Raw genomic sequence first — 21,616 nt, 5'->3', positions numbered from 1 at the left:
TGGATGCTGAGGATGGTCTTGAGGTCCTGGTCCTCTGGTCTCTGTTCTCACAAATTATAGACAAGCACCACGTCTACCTTACCAACTAATAAGTATTCTCCTATCTAAATACTATTTCCATTCACCAAATTATTCCTTTTTTAAACAGGCCAAATACTGGGTGTCTTTAACAATAGGAACGACTCAAGTATTTACACCATGACACAAACAAGGCGTAGTATTTAAATGTCTGTTACCTTACGTTACTGTCAAATTTCATACGGCAATTTTGTCTTCCTGGAGAACTTGTGACTTCAAGGCTGCACAGCATGTCTCACACATTTCTGCTCACAGAGTCCCAGCCACTTTCCTGTACTAATTATTTATGTGCTACATGACTTAAAGGAGTAAACTGACTTTATATTGACAGGTTAAGTCTAATAAAGAACTTTTATCAGTAAGAGATAAGCCTGATAACTCAGGTTAGGACCTCCGGAAATGCTAGCAAACCAGAGCTAGATGAACTGGAAAACTAGTGGAAGATTTTTATTGCCCAGACATGTAAAAATTTGGACCAAACAACAATTTATACCATAAAATGATCTAATACTTACGAATTAAGGTAAGACATTTAGCCTTTAGTGTGTCGTTAAGGTTTTCTTGCTGGAACATAGTCCAAGAATGGAGTCATCTGAGAATTCTGAATACTTGCGAGAATATCTAAGGAAACAAGAGTCTTGTGACCTCTGTTTCTTCAAAACTCAGAACTGTTCTTGGAATACATTTTCATGTTCCTCCCAGGTGTACCAGACAGGAGTGAATTTATTTCAGATTATATATTATTGCTTGCTGCTGTTGTTCAATTAAATGTTTAAATCATGCTTTATGTGCCTTTTTAGAAAAATGTGATTTGCTCGACACAACCTTATCCTTGTAATTGAATACAGCTTGAACTCATGAGAACTTTTACTCAGGTGAACTACTTTAACCCTCAGAGCATAAATTGTCTGATGCTCTAAGTAAAGTTGGCTACTGAATGAGACTTTAGTCTGCCTCATTTATTGATTTCATTCTCCCAGGTCCCACTGCCTGTAGGGTGGTAACAGTTTTATGTTTTTAAAAATAAATTTACAAATGAATCGATCTTTTAGATAATTCATTAGGCTTTTAGACAAATGCAACCAAGAATTTTAGTTAAAATTCACTCTAGAAGAAAGCGTCAGCTCTAGGAGCTATCTTAGAGACAGGAAGTCAACATTACATTGTAACAACTAGACTTGCAGTGTGGATGCCAGGATAGGAAATCATGTCAACACTTAATGATAGTTCTTTGAGCATGTGGTTTATTCCCGAAAACCTCTAACTCATGCCTATCTAGCTGGTGTGAATATTGTTTTCTCTGCAGCGTTCATTTGAATAAAATAGAATCAAGAATTCCGATAAATTCTTTTTGAATTAGTTTGTTTACTGGAAAGAACTATATATCCAAGAACTTTGTATCCAAGGTTGGATACAAAGAAAAGGGATTCATTTAGTTTACTAAGATGAGGTTGTTCCATTGGTTCAGGCCCTTCTTTTTTTTTTTTTTTTGGTTTTTTTTTTCGGAGCTGGGGACCGAAACCAGGGCCTTGCGCTTCCTAGGTAAGCGCTCTACCACTGAGCTAAATCCCCAGCCCCGGTTCAGGCCCTTCTTGACTGGACCTCATCAGGTATCAAGGTAGGAGAGATTCCATGAAGAGAAAGGAAGACAGAGAGTATCGGGGCTCAGATTCATTCTTATACAACTCACAGGAGCTAATTCATTCTGTGAGGCCAATGTTTACCAAGGATAATGTCCCAATGACTTCAGCACCTTGTCTCAAGCCCTATTTCCCCAGTCTGTCTTATGATCTGCCAATGGAACCCATGGCATTGTGTGAATGAGAACAAGGGCTCGACCACTAAGCTACCTTGCTGGACTCCACCTCCACTGCTGTTTTTTTTTGTTTGTTTGTTTGTTTTTTTTTTTTTGTTTTTTTTTTGCTTTTTTAAATTTCTACATTCACTTATTTTCTCCAACGTGTCTCCTTCCCAGTCAGATTGCCTAGAGCAAGTGGGCCTTTCCCCCATGGAATGTTGACAGCTGCTGGCTCCAGAAACCAGGAGTGGGATCACAAACCCAGAGGGCCTCAACGCACATTCTTTCATGGAATGGTTGCTCAAACTGCAGGCTCTGCCTCAGGACCAGATGGTCAGAGGAGGTCTCTAAAACATTAGGAAGATTGCCTGGCAACTCCCATCCCTTGGCCTGTCTTTATCAACTCGGCAATTATTAATTGGGAGTCTATTCTGGGCCGCTCGTTGTACTGAGGGAAGTAATTCACACTAATGAGCAATGACTGATGGACTTAATTCTCTAAGGGACAGTCACATCTCTAAAGTGTACACATTAATCCAGATAAATCTCCCTTTCATGGAGTAAATGTGAAGCAGGCCATTAGCACCCCACTTAGGAGTTCTCGTGACAAGCAAAGGGCTCTTTGCTCGTTGGCATCCCAAACAGCATACCTAGACCTTAGAAAGTGGCCAGGAGAATTCAGGATAGGGACAGCTTGTTCCCATGCAGTAGCGACTCTTTGAGAGTGTAGCCGTGTGTGGTGCTGCCCACCTCATAACTCTCTGGCTTGTGGTTCACGTTGTCTTCCCTTATGTCCTAGCTTGTGAACGGAAGTTCCTAATTTAGGTCGTGGGTAAGCCACATCTGTTCAGCAGGAGTTCCCGTTGTTCTGAGAAATAACTTGACCACAAGCAACCTTAGGGAGAGAGGGGTTATCTGGCTTACAATATCAAATCACATTTCCTCACTGAAGGAACTCAAGACAGGAACTGGAAGGCAGGCCTGTTTGCTATTCCGTAAGACCAGCGGCCTCACTTCACAGCCAAAGAAGTGTGGCAAGGACCTGTGGAAAACAGAATGTTGTTTGTGGGCTCATGCTTAACGAGCTCCTTTATACAGTTCAGAATCATCTTCCCAGGGAACAGTGTGGTTCCCCCACAGTGGGCTGGACACTCCTACATTATAACAGACAACTAATCCAGTCTAGGCAATTCTTTTTTTTTTTAATAATTGTTTTTGTTTTGTTTGTTTATTTAATGTATATGCGTACACTGTTGCTGTCTTCAGGCACACCAGAAGAGGGCATCAGATCCCATTACAGATGGTTGTGAGCCACCATGTGGTTGCTGGGATTTGAACTCAGGACCTCTGGAAGCAGTCAGTGCTCTTAACCGCTGAGCCATCTCTGCAGCCCTAGGCAATTCTTTTTTTTTTTTTTTTCTATTTTTTCGGAGCTGGGGACCGAACCCAGGGCCTTGCGCTTGCTAGGCAAGCGCTCTACCACTGAGCTAAATCCCCAACTAGGCAATTCTTTAATTGAGGTTCTTTCCAGCGATTCTAGGTTGTGACTGTGACATTTAAAACTAACCAGCTTGCGTTCTGCCCTTCAGTTTGAATTCTTACTCCCAGCGTCCCATTCCTCAATTTTCTGTGGAGTAATCTCTGGAGGGACAAGGTTTTAAAAGTTTTCAGGAAGACAGTCCTGGAGTTACGAGGCTCTTAACCGACCTGTCCCCCATCTCCTGATTACTGGAATATTTAGAATGAGTTGGGGATCAGAGATGAGAGGTAACAGAATCACGTGGCCCCAGCTAAATGGTCTTTTTTGCTAATTGCAGGGAAACCATGAAGAAATCTGGCCAGTGCCAGATTTGCAGTGGTTAATATATCTGTCTTGTTCACCATCCTACCTTCTTATGTCACTAAATGTCATGTTTGTTGGCGACTTAACGCGCAGCTGGAAAAGAAAAACCTTATTGAGGAACTGTCTCCAACAGATTGGTCTTTGCTCATACCCGGGGAGCATTTTCGTGATTGCTAGTTGATGTAGGAAGGCCAGCCCACAGCTGGCTGAACTATTCCTAAGCAGGTGGGCCTGGGATGTGTAAGAAAGACAGCAGTAAGGTGAACCTGGAAGCCGCGGGTAAGCACATTACTCCATAGTTTCTGCTCCAGTTCCTGCTTGTAGGTTCCTCCTGCCTCGGCTTCCTTCCATAATGGACTGTAACTGGTTAGCCAAACAAATCCTTTTCTTCTCCATGTTATTTTGGGCCAATGGTGTTTATTAAAGTCACAGAAAAACAATCTAGGACACTGGAAACACAATGTAACTCTCTGGCCATATTACTTCTGTAGCTGGTGATTAGTAAAATACAAAACAAAAAACGACTAAGTGTGCCTGATAGAGCAGCACTGTCAAGTATCACCAGTTCCGTTCTCCATAGGTGTCTGAGAAGCTTAAGTTCTAGAAACTTCCTAGCGGTGGGAAGAGAGATAGTGAAACAGGTACCTGAGTGCACAGAGCATCCACTTTTTCTATCTGCTATAAGGACTTCCTGGAGTCAGCTTAGTACCCCTGTTTCCAGTGGAGTGCTTGTAGGACCAGGGAGGGCAAGAAAAAAGCGCCCTCTGATTCTCAGCCAGGGGCGTGCAGGCGCTACCCGCCTGGCCCTGACCGGCGTGTTTCATTAAAAAACCTACCTATTGCCTTTTTATCGTCCGGGCTAGGTGTTGAACCCATATCCCAGCACACTGTATCGGCCTTTGGTAGATGGGTCGCTTGGGATATAGAAAGAGAATCAAGTTCTCAAAATGAAAAGACAAACGTAGTCAAATCCTCCAACTCGGCGACTGTTTATGAGAGCGAAGTCAGCGGGGCCCCAAGAGGTCGCTGGTAGCGCAGGAACCGAGACCGGATTGTAGAGAACGGAGGGGGAGGCGGGGGTGGGGGAGACGACAAACCACACACCCAGAAACTTTCTTCCTTGTTGCTGATCCTCGGCCCCCTCCTCCCTCCCTGCCCGCCCCAGCAGAAGCCGTAACGTGACACCGAGTCCAGCGTCGAGACCCGGGGTGGAGAGGGAGGGGAGTGTGGGGAGGGAGGAGAGCCGGCCGCCTTGAGCCGGAGAGAAAGAGGAGAGGAGGAGAGGCGAGGAGGGAAGGGAAGGGAAGCCCCTGTCAAGGAGGTGGAGCGAGAGGGTGGTGTCCGCCTCCTGATCCTCCCTGCCTTGAGCTAGCCGAGCCTGATCCGGGACCAAACACGCCGCCCGCGACCCACACAAAGCCCGGGGGGTCCACGCTGGCGCTGGAGGCGAGCCGGGAGCGAGCCCGGGGCGCGGCGGGACTTGGGGCGCAGGGCTGCCACGGGACACGGGGCTGCTAGTGGGACGCGCGACCGGGCGTGGGTTGCAATCGCTACCCTCTACGGCGGGGCCCGGAACATCTTGGGCCCTTTGGGGCCGCAGCGAGCGGTGGGGACCAAGATGAGCAGAGTACCCTGAGCCCGGCAACTTCGGCCCCTCCCCGCCCCCACTCGGCTGCCCACAGTGCGTCCCTCTCCATGTGCAGACGGCCGGCCAGGCGCTCCGGCTGGCGGCGGATGGGTGACCTCTTCCTGGCCCGGGCGGGCTGTGCGAGGCGGCGGAGCGGGCGATGAAGAAGAAGCAGCAGCAGCATCCCGGCGGCGGCGCGGATCCCTGGCCCCATGGGGCCCCTGTGGGGGGCGCCCCTCCGTGCCTGGGCAGCTGCAAGCGCCGGATCCCGCTGCTGCCTTTCCTGCGCTTCTCCCTCCGGGACTACGGTTTCTGCATGGCTACGCTGCTGGTCTTCTGCCTGGGCTCCCTTTTCTACCAGCTCAGCGGGGGACCCCCTCGTTTTCTACTCGACCTGCGGCAGTATTTGGGTAAGAAAGGACTGCGCCGGACCCCGCAAAGTTGGGCACCCGGGGAAAGGATGATAAGTGGGGAAATCTCTAAAGCTGTCACGGCCACCACGGTCCCTGAGACTCCCCAGGTGGGATGCCAACCAGCGTCCATCCCTGCGTGCGGCAGCTGGGAGCGCCTGCTCCCTACTGCACTCCAGGCAGTCCGCAGGCGCCGCGGGGCGCCGGGCAGGTGTCCCAAGTCCTGAGGTCTCGTACCCGTCCCCATATCGCCACTCCAACTGGGGCAGAGTAGACAGGAGCATGTTTATGAGTGTTTGTGTGTACTCTGGCCTGGCGGTGCGTGGACAGTCTCTGTGATGTGGTTAAAGACTTACGATCCTGTCCCGTCTGGCTTTCTGAGTTGTGTGGGTTGGTTTAGCCCCGTTTCCCAGTCACTTTTAGCTATTCTATCCGGTGGGTTCCCCTTTTGTGAGTTGGCCCAGGTGATTCCATCCTTAGGTTGGTTTGTTCCTTGGCAGCACCTGCGCACCCCGCGGACTGCAGCGAGAGTGCAGGAGAAATTGGTGCTGTCTTTAGGTGCCAGTCAGCTGTGTCGCCTTCTGTGACCTGTCGAACTTCCACCATGTATGTGTCTCAGGTCAACTTTTTTTCTTCTTGGTTCGTGGCTGAATAAGGAAGAGGTCGGAACCCAAGAAAACAGATTTCAGTGAGGTGTTACCTCCCTCCTCTCTCATCCATGATTCTGAGTGCCAAGGTTTGGCCTGCACTCGCCCAGGTCCCTGGGATGATGCTGGCTCATAAGCCTTGGCTAAGGGAGGATGTAAATACCTTGACTTCTGTGGCCAGAAGAGGTCGTGCAGAGGTTGTCTCTGAGGTGGTAAATCTGAGTGGAAGAAGCTACAGTGGCCATCTGCAGGCCCAGAGTCAGTTCAGGTTCATCAAAGTGCTGGGACAAGAATGGGCCAAACTGGCGACTCACAGTTACCTCAAAGGTCCCTTTCCTCACAGAAGCCACACATCTAGTAACAGCAGGCCTGTTTGGAAGGAAAAGAACCAAGAAAGCCACAAAAAACCACACCAATAAAGTGTTTGGGAGTGGTGTAAGCTGATAAAATCGTATTGCTTCCTCGGACAGAAGCTGGGATTTTTTTTTTTTTTAAAGTTAAAATTTCATTTCAGGTAAAACATTGGGGGCACTGTGATTTCACAGGAACCTCTGTGGAAGATTAAAGAGAAAATATTGCCTTTGTCAGATTTCTGAAGCGTAATTCTCAGCATCCGGCTTTATGGTTTTAGGTTAATAGCCCTTTTTATTGGTGAGAGTAACCTCTTCATTCTCTGTTCTACGTTTTGGAACCTTGAACCTTCCTTCCTGCTTTCAGACGCCCGCTCTTGCTCTTGGTCATTTCATCTTCACTATCAGGAACTAGTGTCCACTCCTGTTGGTCAGCACTGAAGCTCAGGGCTACTCTTCCATAGAATCTGTTGTGCACCACCCACCACCAAAAGCTCTTTTAAGTTAAGTGTGGCGGTCCAGGGTGCAGAGCTTCCTCCTATGTTGTATGGGGCTGGAAGGCCCCATGTTTTCCCAGGAGTGCTTTGCTTTGAGCACGGTTGCTCAAACTTAACAGCTTTGGCTCTTCTCTGTGTAATTAGGGTTTGAACCTTTTCCCCTCAAACCTGAACCCAGCTCTTACAGTTTTGCGGTTCTGTTACCCTTTGTGTGAAAAAGGAAACCCAGGCCTGGGTGAGGAGCCAGGGCGTTTGAAAGGTAGCATCAGGAAAGTTTGGTGTGTATGGTAGTCACCTGTTCATTCTCTGCTTTATTAGGTGAGACCTAATAAAGTATGTTCTTAACTATATCAGCCCAAGCAAGCTATTTTTAGACTTGCTGGCCAACCATTCTTCTCTACATTTTGTATTTTAGAGCATAACCACACAGGATAGATTGTGAGTTAAAAATCCTATTTTTTTTCTCAAATGTAAAAATGTTCAGTATTTCTAGATCAAGATAATATATTAAACACGTTCTTTGCAGAAGATACTTTTGGATATTTGGGTCATCATTACATTTCCTGTTTGAGAGTTACTTGGCCGCCATTGCTCAGGTTAACGTGCTATTGAAAGCTAGTGGAGACGTTAAGAGTCGGAACCTAATGGGAATGTTTTAGGCCAGGTCACTGGGGAGTGGTGTGCCCTCCAAGAGGGTTGTCTCTTCCTCTTTCGGTGTCCGAGCAGGATGTGGAAAAGTCTCCTTCATTGTACGCTCCCTGCATGATATACTAGGTCACCACAGGCCCAACGCAATGGGCATCAGTCAGTCATGGATCAGTAACTCCAAAATTGTGAGCCAAAATAAGACTTGGCAGTGAAGCTGCTTGAGATGGGTGGGTAGAGAGTAAAGCAGGTGCTACGTCCATAGCCGTCTGATTCCAGTGCCCAGTGAAAGGCATCCTGGGCGGCTCAAGAGAGAAAATACAAATATGAGGACAGGAGCTGGGGATTCTCACCAGCTGATTGGCTCAATGATCTTCAGGTCTGTACGTACAATTTCGCTTTCCCTTTCTTGATTCTTTAACTCTGAATTCCCTGTGAGGCCTGCAGAGAAGGGAACACTTGAAGCAACTGGTCTGTTCAGACTTTACCTTCTTATTTATTTACTCACTCATGTTTCTTATCACTGCAACAAAGTATTCGACACAAGCCGCTGGGGGGAGCTGGACTTGATCTTCAGTTCACCGTTTCAGTTGGTTGTAGGGGGAGGCTCATCAAGTGTTCCGGGAACCAGAAGTAAGGCCTGGCTATCATTCTTCAAAGGCCTGCCCCTTGTTGCTTGGTTTTGCCAGCTAGGCCCCATGGCCAAGGGTTTTTACAACCTCCCCCCAAAGCATCCTCAGCTGGAGATGTTCAAATACATGAGCCTTTGGGAACATTTCACATTCATACAGCGATACCATTAATGGCTGTCATACCACCTCGGATCAAAACTGATCCCTCACAGACAGCACGGCAGCCAGAGGTGAGGGACAGTGGATCTGTAGTTCTCCAGTCTTTCCCCTAACAGTTCCGTGCATAGGCTTCTGGTTCTAAGTGTGGGTCAATGGACCTGCAACATCAACATCCCTTGGGAATTTGTTACATATTCAGATTCTCAGGACTCCTTCTAGACGTCCTGAATGAGCCTCAGCCTGGGCACGGCGAGCTTCACCTTAGCAAGACTTCAGGTGATCTTACCATGGCTGGGTGAGGCCTGAAAGCCTCTTGTTCTGCAGTAAACCATTGCTTTCAGAAGCCATTGAGGTTATCTGAGAGGAAGGGAGGTGGGAGGGGAACGGATTTATAAAGATGTTTCAAGGTCATAACCGTGGTTTCATTTTTAATTTCAAGTGATACAAATGCAATTGCTCTGCCGCTTCTGGCCCATTGTTTCAGAGTGGAGGGGAGAAGCAGCTAACAGCTGCAGTCTCACCTGGCTTCAGACTTCTTGAGATTATGAGAAGCATGGAGGGGGTGGGCAAAGTGGGGCAGCCAGAGAGCAGGGTGTGGGGAGGGAAGAGACAGGAGACAGGGTGCTTTCCCTTCAGTGCAATGAGGAAACAGGGTCAAAGGATTCTTCCAGCCGCTTTGGGAAGAAGACAGAGGGTGTTGTTTTTGCTGCTGCTGCTGCTGCTGCTGCTGCTGCTGCTGCTGCTGCTGCTGCTGCTGCTGCTGCTGCTGGTTGTGGTCCTGCTGCTACTGCTCTTCTCCCCCTCCTCCTTTTTTATTAATTTATTCTCTCATGTATTATATCCTGACTGCAGTTTCCCCTTCCTCCTCTCCTCCAAGTCTTTCTCCTCTCCTCATCCATTCTTCCTCCATTCCCTTGGGCAGATGGCAGGCCTCCTAGGGATATCAAGTTGCAATAAGACTAGGCACATGCCCCCCCCATATCAAGACTGGGTAAGACAACCCAGTAGGAGGAAAGGGCAAAAGTTTCAGAAACAGCTCTTGCTCCCTCTGTTAGGAGTCCCACAAAAACACCAAGCTACACAACTATAGCATATGCAGAGGGCCTCAGTTAGACCCATGAAGGTTCCCTGACCATCACTCAGTCTCAGTGAGCCCCCATGAGTCCAGGCTGGTTGATGGGCTTTCTTGTGGTGTCCTTCACACCTCTGCCTCCTACAATCCTTCCTTCCCTTCTTTAGCAGGATTCCCCGAGCTCCACCTAAGGCTTCCGTCAGTTGTAGGACCTGAGCCTCTCTGGAGGTGATTATGCTAGGCTCCTGTCTGGACTTCTCCCGGTCAGCAAGTTCTCTAGTCTTGTTCTTCTAAAGTGAACTTTCTGCTGCAGTAAATTTGAAAGAGGAAAGAAGTTGGGGGAGGGGAATTAGTGGGGTAAAGTGCAGCAAATGCACTACTTAAGGACAAGAGCTCATATTCTTCTAACTCAGCGGAAAGGTTTTTAACGTGTGTGCACGCCTGCGTCCATACCTGTAGGTGCCACGGAGACTAGAGGACAACTCTGTAAGTCAGTCCTGCCTTTATATGGTTCTTAGGAATGAACTCAGATTCCAGGGTCGAGCAGCAAATGCCTTTGACCATTGTGTGGCTTTGGCAACCTGAAAGTCTTTCTTTCTTTTTTTCTTCTTTTGAGATGGGGGGCTCACTTTGTAGCTTTGGCTGTCCTGGAACTCACTATGTAAACCAGGCTGGCCTTGAACTCACAGAGCTCCACCTGCCTCTGCCTCCCGAATGCTGGTATTAAAGGCCTGTGCCACCACACACAGCTCACCCCACTTCTGCATTTAAGCTTAGGTTTTTCTATAGAAAACAAAAATGACTCCCTCCCCCCGCCCCCCGGAATCAGGATATGATGCAGTCTCCTTGGCAGTAGTCTCATTACGTTTGAGCTGTGGAAATATCAAAAACTTGGACACACATTATTTAGATTGATATAAACAGAACGAGCCAGATGGTTCACTACCGATCTTGTATAACTGGCAGACGCTAAAGATTTATCATCAAGCCTTGGAGATGTGATTTAGCCTTTATGAGAGCTAAATTTGTTGGATTGATCTTCAGTAGATAGGCTTCCCTTCCCATTTCTAATTTATAGCATTTTAAATGGAGACATAATGCTTTTTCTCAGAATTGCCAACTTCTACATGGATTATATACGAGCCTGGGAATTTAGAGTCAGGAAAAAAAAAGATGTAATTTAATTTTACTGAATTTTGAAGTTCCTCACTTTTAAAATAAATGTAAAGGAACATGTGAAAATAGAGGTCCCGATCTGTTACCGAAACAGTTTCTCTAAGCCTTCAAAACCTAATTCTGTTTCTCTTCTGCTATCGCACATGGCTTAAATACCATACTTGGGGCTGTACACAGTCAACTGGGAACGAATGCATAAAATATGAGGTTATCAATAGAAATTGTTGACATGGAAAAATGAGATTCTTGTTTATAGCTGCACACTCATCTCAGAGGGTGGGTTGGGGACACAGAAGCACTGTATTAGAAGGAAGACGGGAAAAGGCATCAAACTGTGGCAGCCTGTTCTGTAAACACAGAGCGTGGATGGTGGGAAGCATTCTGCCTGGTTAAACTGTTCTTAATGTAGGCTAGTCTCAGTCTGAATTGTTTCAAAACACACACAAATATGGATTCTCTAGATACTGTCTTTCTTCACATTGCCTGACATCTATCTAGGCTTAAGACACTAGTTGGTTTTGTAGAGGAGAAAGTAGAAATAATGAAGCTAGACTTTTTCTTTTTCTTTTTCTTTTTAAATTCGGGAGAGAAACAGTATCTGTTGCCTGACAGAGGGGTGCTTAAGGAGGGGAAACCGTTTTCCCTGCAGCTGTACCAATGGCATCTGGTGATAGACAGGGAAAGGGCACCTCATTTGATAAATTACAGCCTTTAGAATTATTAGTTGTTTGGCTTTTTTTTAATGCAGCAATCATGAATAAACATTGTCTTGCCCATATTTCTTGTGTTATAGAAGTTCATTTTTAAGCCAACAGTGACGTAGACCATTTTGTTTATTAGAGATAGGGTAGAATGAGTAACATGATTGGGAATTCTTACTTGCAAACATCAGCAAAATGCAGTCACTGTTCAGCAGGACAGTTCCAAATGATGTCCGATTCAGGTTCTGACACTTACTGAGATATGATTCATGAGTCTTAGAATTTCACCCACTAAAAGATGTTTAAAATCGTTAACAGTTCTCAGCTTCAGCTAACCATCTTCTGTATTCTTCGGATGTGTGTAGTCACCACAACTACTTTATGAGTATCTTTATCACCACAGGGAAGGGTGCCTAGCTTTTATCACCCCATTGCCCCAGCTGCAAGCAACCACTGGTCTTCCTTTATCTGTTGGCCCTTTTCTTAGAAATGGAATTATATAATATGTAGTCCTTTGTGATTGGTCCTTTTTACCAGGCATAACGTTTACCAGGCTCATCTATATTACAGCATATACACAGTCTCATAGCTGGGTTTCAAAAGTTGTAGAGCATTTCCATGTCATTTTATACATAGGATCCTATTTTGTGTATCCATTCACTTATTAATGAATGTTGAGGTTGCTTCCGCCTTTTGGCTACTCAGACACTGTTACCCTCTAGAATACTGTTTTTTCCATCCTTTTGAGTGTGTACTTAAGAGTATAATTGCTAGGTCCCATGGTAACTCTGTATTTAACCACTGAGGAATTTCCACAGTGGCTGTGTTACTTCATGGCCCCACTGGTGATGTATAGATCCAGTTTCCCAACATCCTCACCAACACTTATTTTTCCATTAAAAAAAATTGTTGCCCTGTCTCGCCAGTATGAAGTAGTGTACCACTGTGGTTGTATTTTGTATTTTCCTAGTGCTTACTGGATGCTGGATGCTTTCCCAAGTTTCTTGGGCATTTTTTTTTTTGACAAGAATCTATTCACTACTTTTGCAACTTCATTTTTTTTTCTTTTTTGCTTTTCAGTTGTAAGTATTTATGCATTTTGGATACTAGACTCTTAACACAGAGAGTTTGCTCTCAATTTGGGGTTGGGAAGAATAAGGCTGATTTAAATACAATGTTTCTGATACATTCTCTGTGCCACCCTTTCCAAGGAGGAACGAGTTAGTTTTCTATAGTGGCTGTTTCCAAAGTGTTAAGTGTAGTGTACCGATAGACAGACAACCCAAATAAAATCCTAACAATTGACTGTTAAAACATGGGCCTTTTTAAAAGAACCTCAGAGTACTGGTTTCTAGTGATAGATCATTATGAGTAATAAACACTGATTATCTGCACTTCAGTCTGAGTATATGCTAACTTGAGCCGGAGATGGCCCAGTGGTCCTCAACTATCCTAAGGCTTTGACTTAACACCATTCTCCATGTTTATAGTGACAAAATTATCTTTGTTGCTACTTCATAACTGTAACTTTGCTATCATTATGAATTGTAGTATAAATATCTTCTATACAGGCTGTCTGATATACGACTCCAAAGAGGTCTCAGGCCACAGGTTGAAAACTGCTGGCTCATTGGAAACTTATGGAAAAGCTGGGCAGGCATTATGGTCACCTGCAATCCCAACACTCAGAGTAAGGGGCAGGAATCCCAGGGCTGTGAGCTCTGGGTTCATCGAGAGATATTACCTAAGTAAACAAAATATAACATGATTCAGGGAGATGCTTAACCTTCAGGCCTCTACACGCACACATATATGTTCACCCTCACAGTGTACACATACATGTGAATACACATACACACATGTATACCATATGCATATGTACAAGATATGTGATAACTCATGTACGGTTACCACTTGGCTACTTTAGAGATGTCACAAAGGATACTGTTGTCTTGCACGAGGAGTGTGAAAGCAGACTGTGTACAATGGATGTAGTTTGTCTTCATATATGTTCAGTTGAATGGAGCTGATGAGCTCGGCAGGATAAAAGCTTTGGTACATTATGTTCCTTTCTAAAGCATCCCATGAAGCTATCAAGGAAATACGCAGCATTTTTGGAAAACTAGGATTCACATGCAGTCATTTATTTTGCATACCTAGTGCAGTGATGTGTAGGGTAAATTCATACCAACCACATTTCCTATACATGCTTCTGTCTGCTGAAAGATCATGATCGTTTTTTAGGAAGCATTGTTAATTTTGTAGAAGTTTAAAACAATTTTTTACTAGTTTTTGAACATGTCAATCACTAGAAGAAGGTTTAGACGTATACTTCAGTGTTGTTTATCAGAACTGCAATCTGTGTGGTTTATAACAGCCATATTTGATGGGAGCAGGGATAGAACAGAATACTTTTCCCTCACGCGCAGGACTAATGTCTAAGTGTTTGTGTAACAACAGTAGGAGGCAGGGTGTTTGTTGGGGGAGGGTGCTTGCAAAAGGACTAAAGGCACGGAGGCGGCAAATGCGAGGAAGGTATGACGATGTCACAATGGAATCTGTTATCTTATAAACGAACCTAAACACTTAATAAGGGAAATGTGAGGCAAATCATATGGGATCTTTGGAAGACAAGTGTGATGGTCTGAATGAAAATGACCCCAAAGGCTCATACAGAGTGGCGCTATTAGGAGGTGTGGCCTTGTTGGAGGAAGTGTGTCCCTGGTGGTGGCCTTTGAAGTTTCCAATGCTCAAGCCAGGCCCAGTGTCTCTCTTCCTGACTTACCCTTCGGCACCACATCTACCTGCACACCGCTATGCTTCCCACCATGATGATGATGGACTAAACTTCTGAACTGTAACTCGGTTAAATGTTTGCCTTTGTGAGAGTTGCCATGGTCATGGTGTCTCTTCACAGCAATGGAATCCTAAATAAGACGACAAGGTACAGCTATTTGGCACTTCTTGGTCTGTCAGGTTTTACACTGGTAGCCTGTTACTTCCCATTGGTAGCCACTGAATCACCTTTCTTTTATCACTTTCCGCCTTTCCATCTCTGATGCCTCTATGCTGGCTACTTAGGAAGCTCATTGGTAGCCACTGAATCACCTTTCTTTTATCACTTTCCGCCTTTCCATCTCTGATGCCTCTATGCTGGCTACTTAGGAAGCTGAGCTCTCCGGCGAGCATCTCTGACCTCCTGTTAGTTTTTCTTCCACTGTCTTTTCTGAAGAATTAGCATGTCTCACCTGCTGCCTTGTGTTGTGATCAATCTCCTGGAAGGTGGGGTGAGGTCAGGACTTCCTGTTTCCCTTCTCACGCCTTCCCTTGGTGCTCTGTTTGGGCTCCCAGGAAAGAGCTTGGCGTAGGGTTGTACTGCTGTGAAGAGGCACCATAACCAAAGCACCTCTTATGAAGGAAAACATTTAATTGGGGCTGGCTTACAGTTTCAAAGGTTCAGTCCATTATCATCATGGTGGGAGGCATGGAGGCCTGCAGGCAGATATGGTGCTGGAGATGTTGTGAGTTCAACATCTTGATCTGAAGGCATCCTGGAGAGACTGTGTACTATACTGGGCATAGCTTGAGCATTTCAAAGCCCAACTCTGCATTGACACACTTTCTCTAACAAGGTCACGCCTACTCCAACAAGGCCATGCCTCCTAACAGGGCCACTCCCTAGGGATAGGCATTCAAACACAGGAGTCTATGGGGACCATTCCTATTCAGACCGACACAGAGCTGTTGGCTTTAATACACTTGCTATGTTGAGTGCCCTCCGCTCACACTGTAAACCCTGCTTTATTGGCTCCCAATACTCAGCATAGATTCTGAGGAGGGGATGGGAAAGGCAGCTCCACTGATGTCTTCATCTTATTTTTTATTCCTTGCCATTTGAAGCCAGCGCAGTAAGTAATATAAAATCAGTATGACAGCTCAATAAACGTTTTCTTATGTGCACAGGGATAATTGTGTGACTCCAACCTCTGGGGGTTTTTAGAGCTCCACGGAATTAATACCTGAGATTAATTCACAGCGTTAGCTGTGTCCAGCTGGAATGCAGGCTTCTTGCTTGTTGTAATATTCCTGAAGCCCAGACCTTTTTCTTTTTTTCTTTTGAGAGTTTGCTAGTTAGTGTCTTGTTTCTCTTTCTAGGTCAGAGACTTCCTTTGTCCTCAGCTATCTCTATAAAATTGGTTGTTACATTTCAAGTACGGCTTCATGTTTTTTTGTTTCTTTTTAAAGATGGCTGCACGATGCTGTGACTCCAGAAATGGCGACTGCAAATTTTACCCAAGAACCAAACAATGGCTGGAATAAACGTAGAGCCCAACACACCAAACCACTTGAGGCTGCTTTAAGTTGGGGCTGTGTGGCGCAGTGGTTCTTATGTCACCTGCCGGATAAGTGGCTTTTGGGCTTCGTGCTGTGTTTGTCTGGTTCGTTCTAGGGATCGAACCCGGGGTTTGTGTGCGCTAAGTCTGTGTCTGCCACTGATTCACATCTTCAGCCCCGACAGAGGTTCTAAGGAGCAGATCGTAGTCAACTGTGCTGTTTCTATGGAATACCACTGATTTTTTTTTCCTAGTTCAGTAAGGATGACTTTTATGACCTTTAGTGAAGAGAAAAACACAAGTATTTTGAGATAAGTCATTTCCTATGTTCAGCTATTTGAACAATATTCGTCATAGAGTGTCAGAAACATCATGTTCAGAAAGAAGGAGGCTTTGGATAGAGAGGAGTCACAGCTCTATCAAAACTTGAGCAGGTTTTTTTTTTTTTTTTTTTTTTTTGTTCTTTTTCTCATTTCCATTTTAATTCTTTGGCCCTTAGGTGCTTTGAACCGCGCGGTGGGATTAATAATGGCCGTTTTAGGCCCTTACATGGTGCACAGAGGTAGATGCAGGCAAAACATACCTATACGTTAGTTTTTAAGAGCTGTTGTTTTATGCCACTGCTTGGCATTCAGCTCTGCAAATGCCTGCTTTCTCACCTTTGAGCACACACGTAAGTGTGTGACGCTCACAGAAACACACCCATAGAGTGGGAAGTATGCAAATTCCTTTATGACTTGGCTGTCAATACAGAAACCATAGTAACCCAGAGATGTGAAGTTACCTAACCCATGTGTTTTTTGGCTTACCCTGTCACCCTTAGATCGACAAAGGCTTGTTGGCGGTGGACAGGTTCTAGGTATTTGCCCTGTTGATCACACACACACACACACACACACACACACACACACACACACACACACACCTTCCCCGCTCTTACCCTCTTTTCTGTTTAAGAGAGGATGTTCTGGAAAAAAAAAGAAAAAATGGGGGGAGGAGGGCGTGGTTGGGAATATAGCTCAGCGGTAAAATTCTTGTCTACCATGTGTGAGCCTTTAGAACAGTGGCTCTCTACCTTCCTCATGCTGTGAATGCAGTTCCTCTTGTGCTGGCCCAATTATTTTGGTTGTTCCTTCCTAACTGTAATTTTGCTACTGTCGTGAATTGTAATATAAGTAAATAGCTCTGTCTCTGCGAAAGGGTCATTTGAGTCTCCCAAAAGGGTTGCTGCTTTCGAGGGTCCAATCTCTTGAAATACCTCACCTCCAAACCTGGTGGCGGAGGAGGGCTGGGGAGACACATCCTTTGGTAAAACTTGTTTCTCTTTATTTTTGAGATTAATTAGGAACACATTCTTCCCACAGAAGACGCTGCTCTGTTTTGGGTTTCTCTCTTTCCCTTGTCCCCTGCATTTACAAGATAATATAGCACTGTAAGGAACACGCTCGGAAGTTGGTTGTTCTAAGTTATTCCAGTGATCAACAACTTAGGTCCTTCTGGAACCAGTCATGGTACCAAGCCCACACTGTGACTGATCCTCACCCTCCTCCTCTTGTGGAAGAGCCACAAAGCAGCATGGCCACTTTCTGCTCCTAACTGCCATTGTTTGCGCTTCGGGCCAGAGCAGTGCACCACAGGAGAGGAGGGGGTCCTGACCAAGTGTGGGGGTGAATCTACTTCTGTTTCCAATTGTCTCGATCTCCGGTAGAAGTGAGAGCTACGGCTTATCCCCATGACCTTGGGCATCTGAAAGCAAATGCCTGTTTTCCAATAATTTAGTAGAAAGTTAATTGCTGTGGAGTCTTAAAAAACCCAAGACCTTGTTAGTCTAGCACAGAAGGTCCTGTTTTGCTTCAGGGACTACTGTGTATGGTAACCTTTCTTGTATAATCTGAAGGAAGCATTTACGTGGAGGGGTCCTGGGCCACAGTTTGGAAGGGGAGTAACAGGTGTGGTGACAGTATGGGTTTCCCCAGCTTTGACAGTCTTTGTCTCTAAAGCTAGAAGTTTGATTAGATCCATGGTTTTCCTCAGACTGTTGACTCATGGGGTTGACTGTCAATCTGAGGATGTGTTCCCGTGGCCAGGAGAAGAAGGAAGAAGAGTAGAGTTTCAGGATTCTAGAATGCCCTGTTGGTAGTATTTAATGGCACTCCAGAGGGCAGTTTCTTTTCTGTGGAGTTGCTACTTTCTAAGGCCTCTTGTAATCTTAAAACCACACCTTCATAGAGATAAGTCATCTAATGACAGTGATTTAAAAAGCAGAAGGGTCTTTTTTTGAGAATTTTAAAATATTTGATTTTTTTCTCTCCATTGGTGTGTATCCATCAAACATGGTACTTGGACTACGTAAAGACATTTCCATACAGACTGTGCGGTGGACTTTGATATATCCTGCCCCTCTTCTCACCCCTCCCTGCCTGCTTTTTAATTTTCTTTGTTCCCCGCCGAGAATTTCGCTTCTATTTCCGTGTCATGCAGACATGTGTGACTTTATGTTTCTGTGTGTGAAGTCCATGAAGTGCAAGTGAGAGGAAATCATGCAATGTTTGTGTGCTTTCCTCAATCTGCCTTAATTAATATCATATGATTGTCTCTAGTTTTTCTTTATAGCTGAAAAATATTTAATGGTGAGGGTGAGTGAGATAGCTCAGTGGATAAAAGTGCTTACAATCCAGGCCTATCAACCTGTGTTTGATCCCTGAAACCCATGGTGAAGAATGAGAATCAAGTTCATAGAGGTGCCCTCTGTCCTACACACACATACACACACACACACACACACACACACACACACACACACACACTCTCTCTCTCTCTCTCTCTCTCTCTCTCTGTCTCTCTCTCTCTCTGTCTCTGTCTCTCTTCTCTCTCATACACTCACACACACATACACACAGACATACACACACAGACACTCACACACACTTGTGCACACAACCACACACATGCATGCATGTACACATGTGTGCACACACAGTAATGATGATGACAATGGTGATGATGATGATGATGATCACATGTTTTTTTAAACTTCCATTGTATGTTTATACCATATTTCCCTGACAAACACCTAGGCTGATTCCATAGTTTGGCTGTTGCAAATAACCACTGGAGTTATTATGTTCTAATGTCTGGGACAGGTTCACTTGGGGTCCTTTGGGTAGATAGTCAGAAATAGTGTTAGTATTAAGCGGCAGAAGGTACCTTGGCAGGTCTGGGCCAAGGCATATTGCATAGATCACACCATTTGATAGAGCTCACTTGAGAGATTTACTGCAGGTATTGGGGGAGGAGGGAGTGAAAGGTCTTCTCAGAATGGGGCACATGAGAGAGAGAGAGAGATAGAAGGACAGAGACAGGCAGAACGGGGGACAGAGAGTGAGTGCATGTTGCATAAGGAAAGTACGCAATTTGCGACAGTAGAAATGTGCAGGGCCTGGCAATGGTGGGTGATGTTGTAAGCTGCTGGTGCTGAGTCCCTGAGGGCAGGCTGATTTATAACACATAGCCTAGGTACGTTCCAGTGATTTCTTGAATTTCATTGATAGGGCCGTGATCTCTCCCATTTCATCTCTAATTTTATTAATTTTGGTCTTCTCACTCTTTGGTTAGTTTGGCTAAAAGTTTGTCCACCTTGTTTATTTTTTCAAAGAACAGACTCCTTGTTTTGCAGGGGACTCTCCCACCCTGCTGCACCCTGCCTTAAGCTTCATGGGCCGACAGGGAAATGAACCACAAGAAGTGAAGAATGAAACTTGAGAATCAATACTACCTTTTCAGGCACTGGGTCAAAACTTCCAGAGTCTGACCTCAGGGTTTATTTTTCTTACATATATAAACACAGTAAAAGTTTGGAAAAAGAACAATCATCACAACAAAGCTTTGGGCAGAGCTACATAGAAACTCCTTAGCAAAGTTGTAAAGCCTGTGTGACCTCTGCATAAGAATGAGTCTGTTGACTGCGAAACAGATTTGTAATAAGCACAGTACAGATCCAACTGCTGGATGATGCAATCTTTTTAATTGCTGGACATTGGATCTCTTCCAAAAGGATGGGTTCTATTCACTGAGCAACAGAGCTCAGGATTAAGGCCTAATATCCAGGATTTGGGGGAGTCAGGAAGACTGGCTCCATAGAATAGCAAAAAGATCACCAGGTTGTTAGACAACATCCACTCCAACCTTCTCTGTGACCTGGGGTCTGTCATTCACATCCTTGGATGAGAACAAGTCCTTGTGGTTAATAAGTCTGTTTTCTCCAATGCTTAGTCTAACCCCCAGGACAGAGTTTCTCTGTGTAGCCTTGGCTATCCTGGGACTCACGCTGTAGACCAGGCTGGCCTTGAACTCAGAGATCTGCCTGCCTCTGCCTAACAAGTGATGGGATTAAAGGTGTACACCAACCACCGTGTCTGGCAAAAACGTTTGTTTTAATTAAAATTATTAGTCCATTTCCTCAGTTCTGCCAGTTTGCTGCAGCCTGCTTGGACAGTGAAATACTAGATTGTTGCTGGAGAATTGGTTGGAAGCAGAATGTATATAGAAGGGAGAATGTATGTAGAAGGTAGAATGTATATAGAAGGCAGAGAAGAAGCAGAGCAAATCGTGGGCACCCACAGTTCAGAGACAGGAAAAGAGGGACTAGTAGCTGCTGGTAGAGATATAAAAACAAACAAAAACAAAAAACAAAACAAAACAAAACAAAAACCACAAAACAAAACCAATAAACACTGAACACAGAAAGTACAAGAGATAACCAAAGACAAGAGACAAACCCAAACCATGAACCCCATGTCGCTGGTGCGATGTCCCTCTATGCCCTCGATGGAAGGGTATATTGGGTCTCATCAGACCCTCCTCATCCCAGATCGACATCCCACCAGAACCAGATGTCACAGAAAATTATGACTTATCAGGTGAGGTCTCTGAAGATGCTTGCTGCCTTTCTCACACAGCAGTTCACTTTGATAGTTCTTGAAGCCAAAAGCACACCTCAGAGCCTTGGAACTTCTCAAGGTGCCTATCTTCTGAGATGGCCATTCGGCTGTGAAGGTCCAGCTTTAGAAATTGGGTGGATGGTCTAATCTGTCTGCTGCCTCCAGAAAATAATAACCTCACGGGACGAGAATAAGACCATTACTACAATTTTTGAGCCAAATTTGAAGCAAGCTTTATTAAATAATGGCCAGGACCATGGATACTGGGCAGATCCAGACTCAAGACTCAAGCTCAGAATATGGTGCTGAATGAGGGAGGAGCTTATAAAGTCACAGCCTACAAGACTTTGTACTTCCTGCCTTTGACCAATCAGAGCCAAGAATAACACTGATGTACTTCCTGCCTATAAACTTCCCGCATTTACCCTGTGCAGTCGAGCTTGTTCTTAAACAACAACTACCACCCCCCCCCCCCAAACCCCCTGCATTCCAGGAAGTTATCTGTCCTTGGGCAAGTGGGGCTTACAGTTAGAGGGGTTTCATTTTTATAGTTCTATCAAGCACAGATTTAAAACAATGTTAACCATCACATTAGGGACAGGAAGCTCAGAGGGTTGTCACATCTTTCCCAGCTCTCTGCCTGTTGTATTCCACCGTGGAAAGTCCAGAGAGGTCTTTTAAATGCCCCCAACCTTTTCTCTTGAGTT

At 45.2% G+C, this 21,616-nt stretch overlaps 1 protein-coding gene across 3 annotated transcripts in view; it reads left to right on the top strand.

The window, feature by feature from the left end:
• The first annotated feature begins 4,909 nt into the window (after positions 1-4,909).
• The window catches only part of Ust (uronyl-2-sulfotransferase), a 295,264-nt gene continuing 278,557 nt past the window's right edge, over positions 4,910-21,616 (top strand). The window contains exon 1 of one of the 3 annotated variants that reach the window (XM_039081058.2): positions 4,910-5,756. In XM_039081058.2, coding sequence (XP_038936986.1) covers positions 5,507-5,756 — 250 coding nt within the window. In that variant the 5' untranslated portion in view covers positions 4,910-5,506. 3 annotated transcript variants of the gene reach the window in all.

The sequence above is a fragment of the Rattus norvegicus genome, chromosome 1, assembly GCF_036323735.1.
Source record: "Rattus norvegicus strain BN/NHsdMcwi chromosome 1, GRCr8, whole genome shotgun sequence".
Lineage (NCBI taxonomy): Eukaryota > Metazoa > Chordata > Mammalia > Rodentia > Muridae > Rattus > Rattus norvegicus.
Note: the sequence above shows the minus strand (reverse complement) of the source record. Positions and strands in the feature narration are given on the sequence as shown.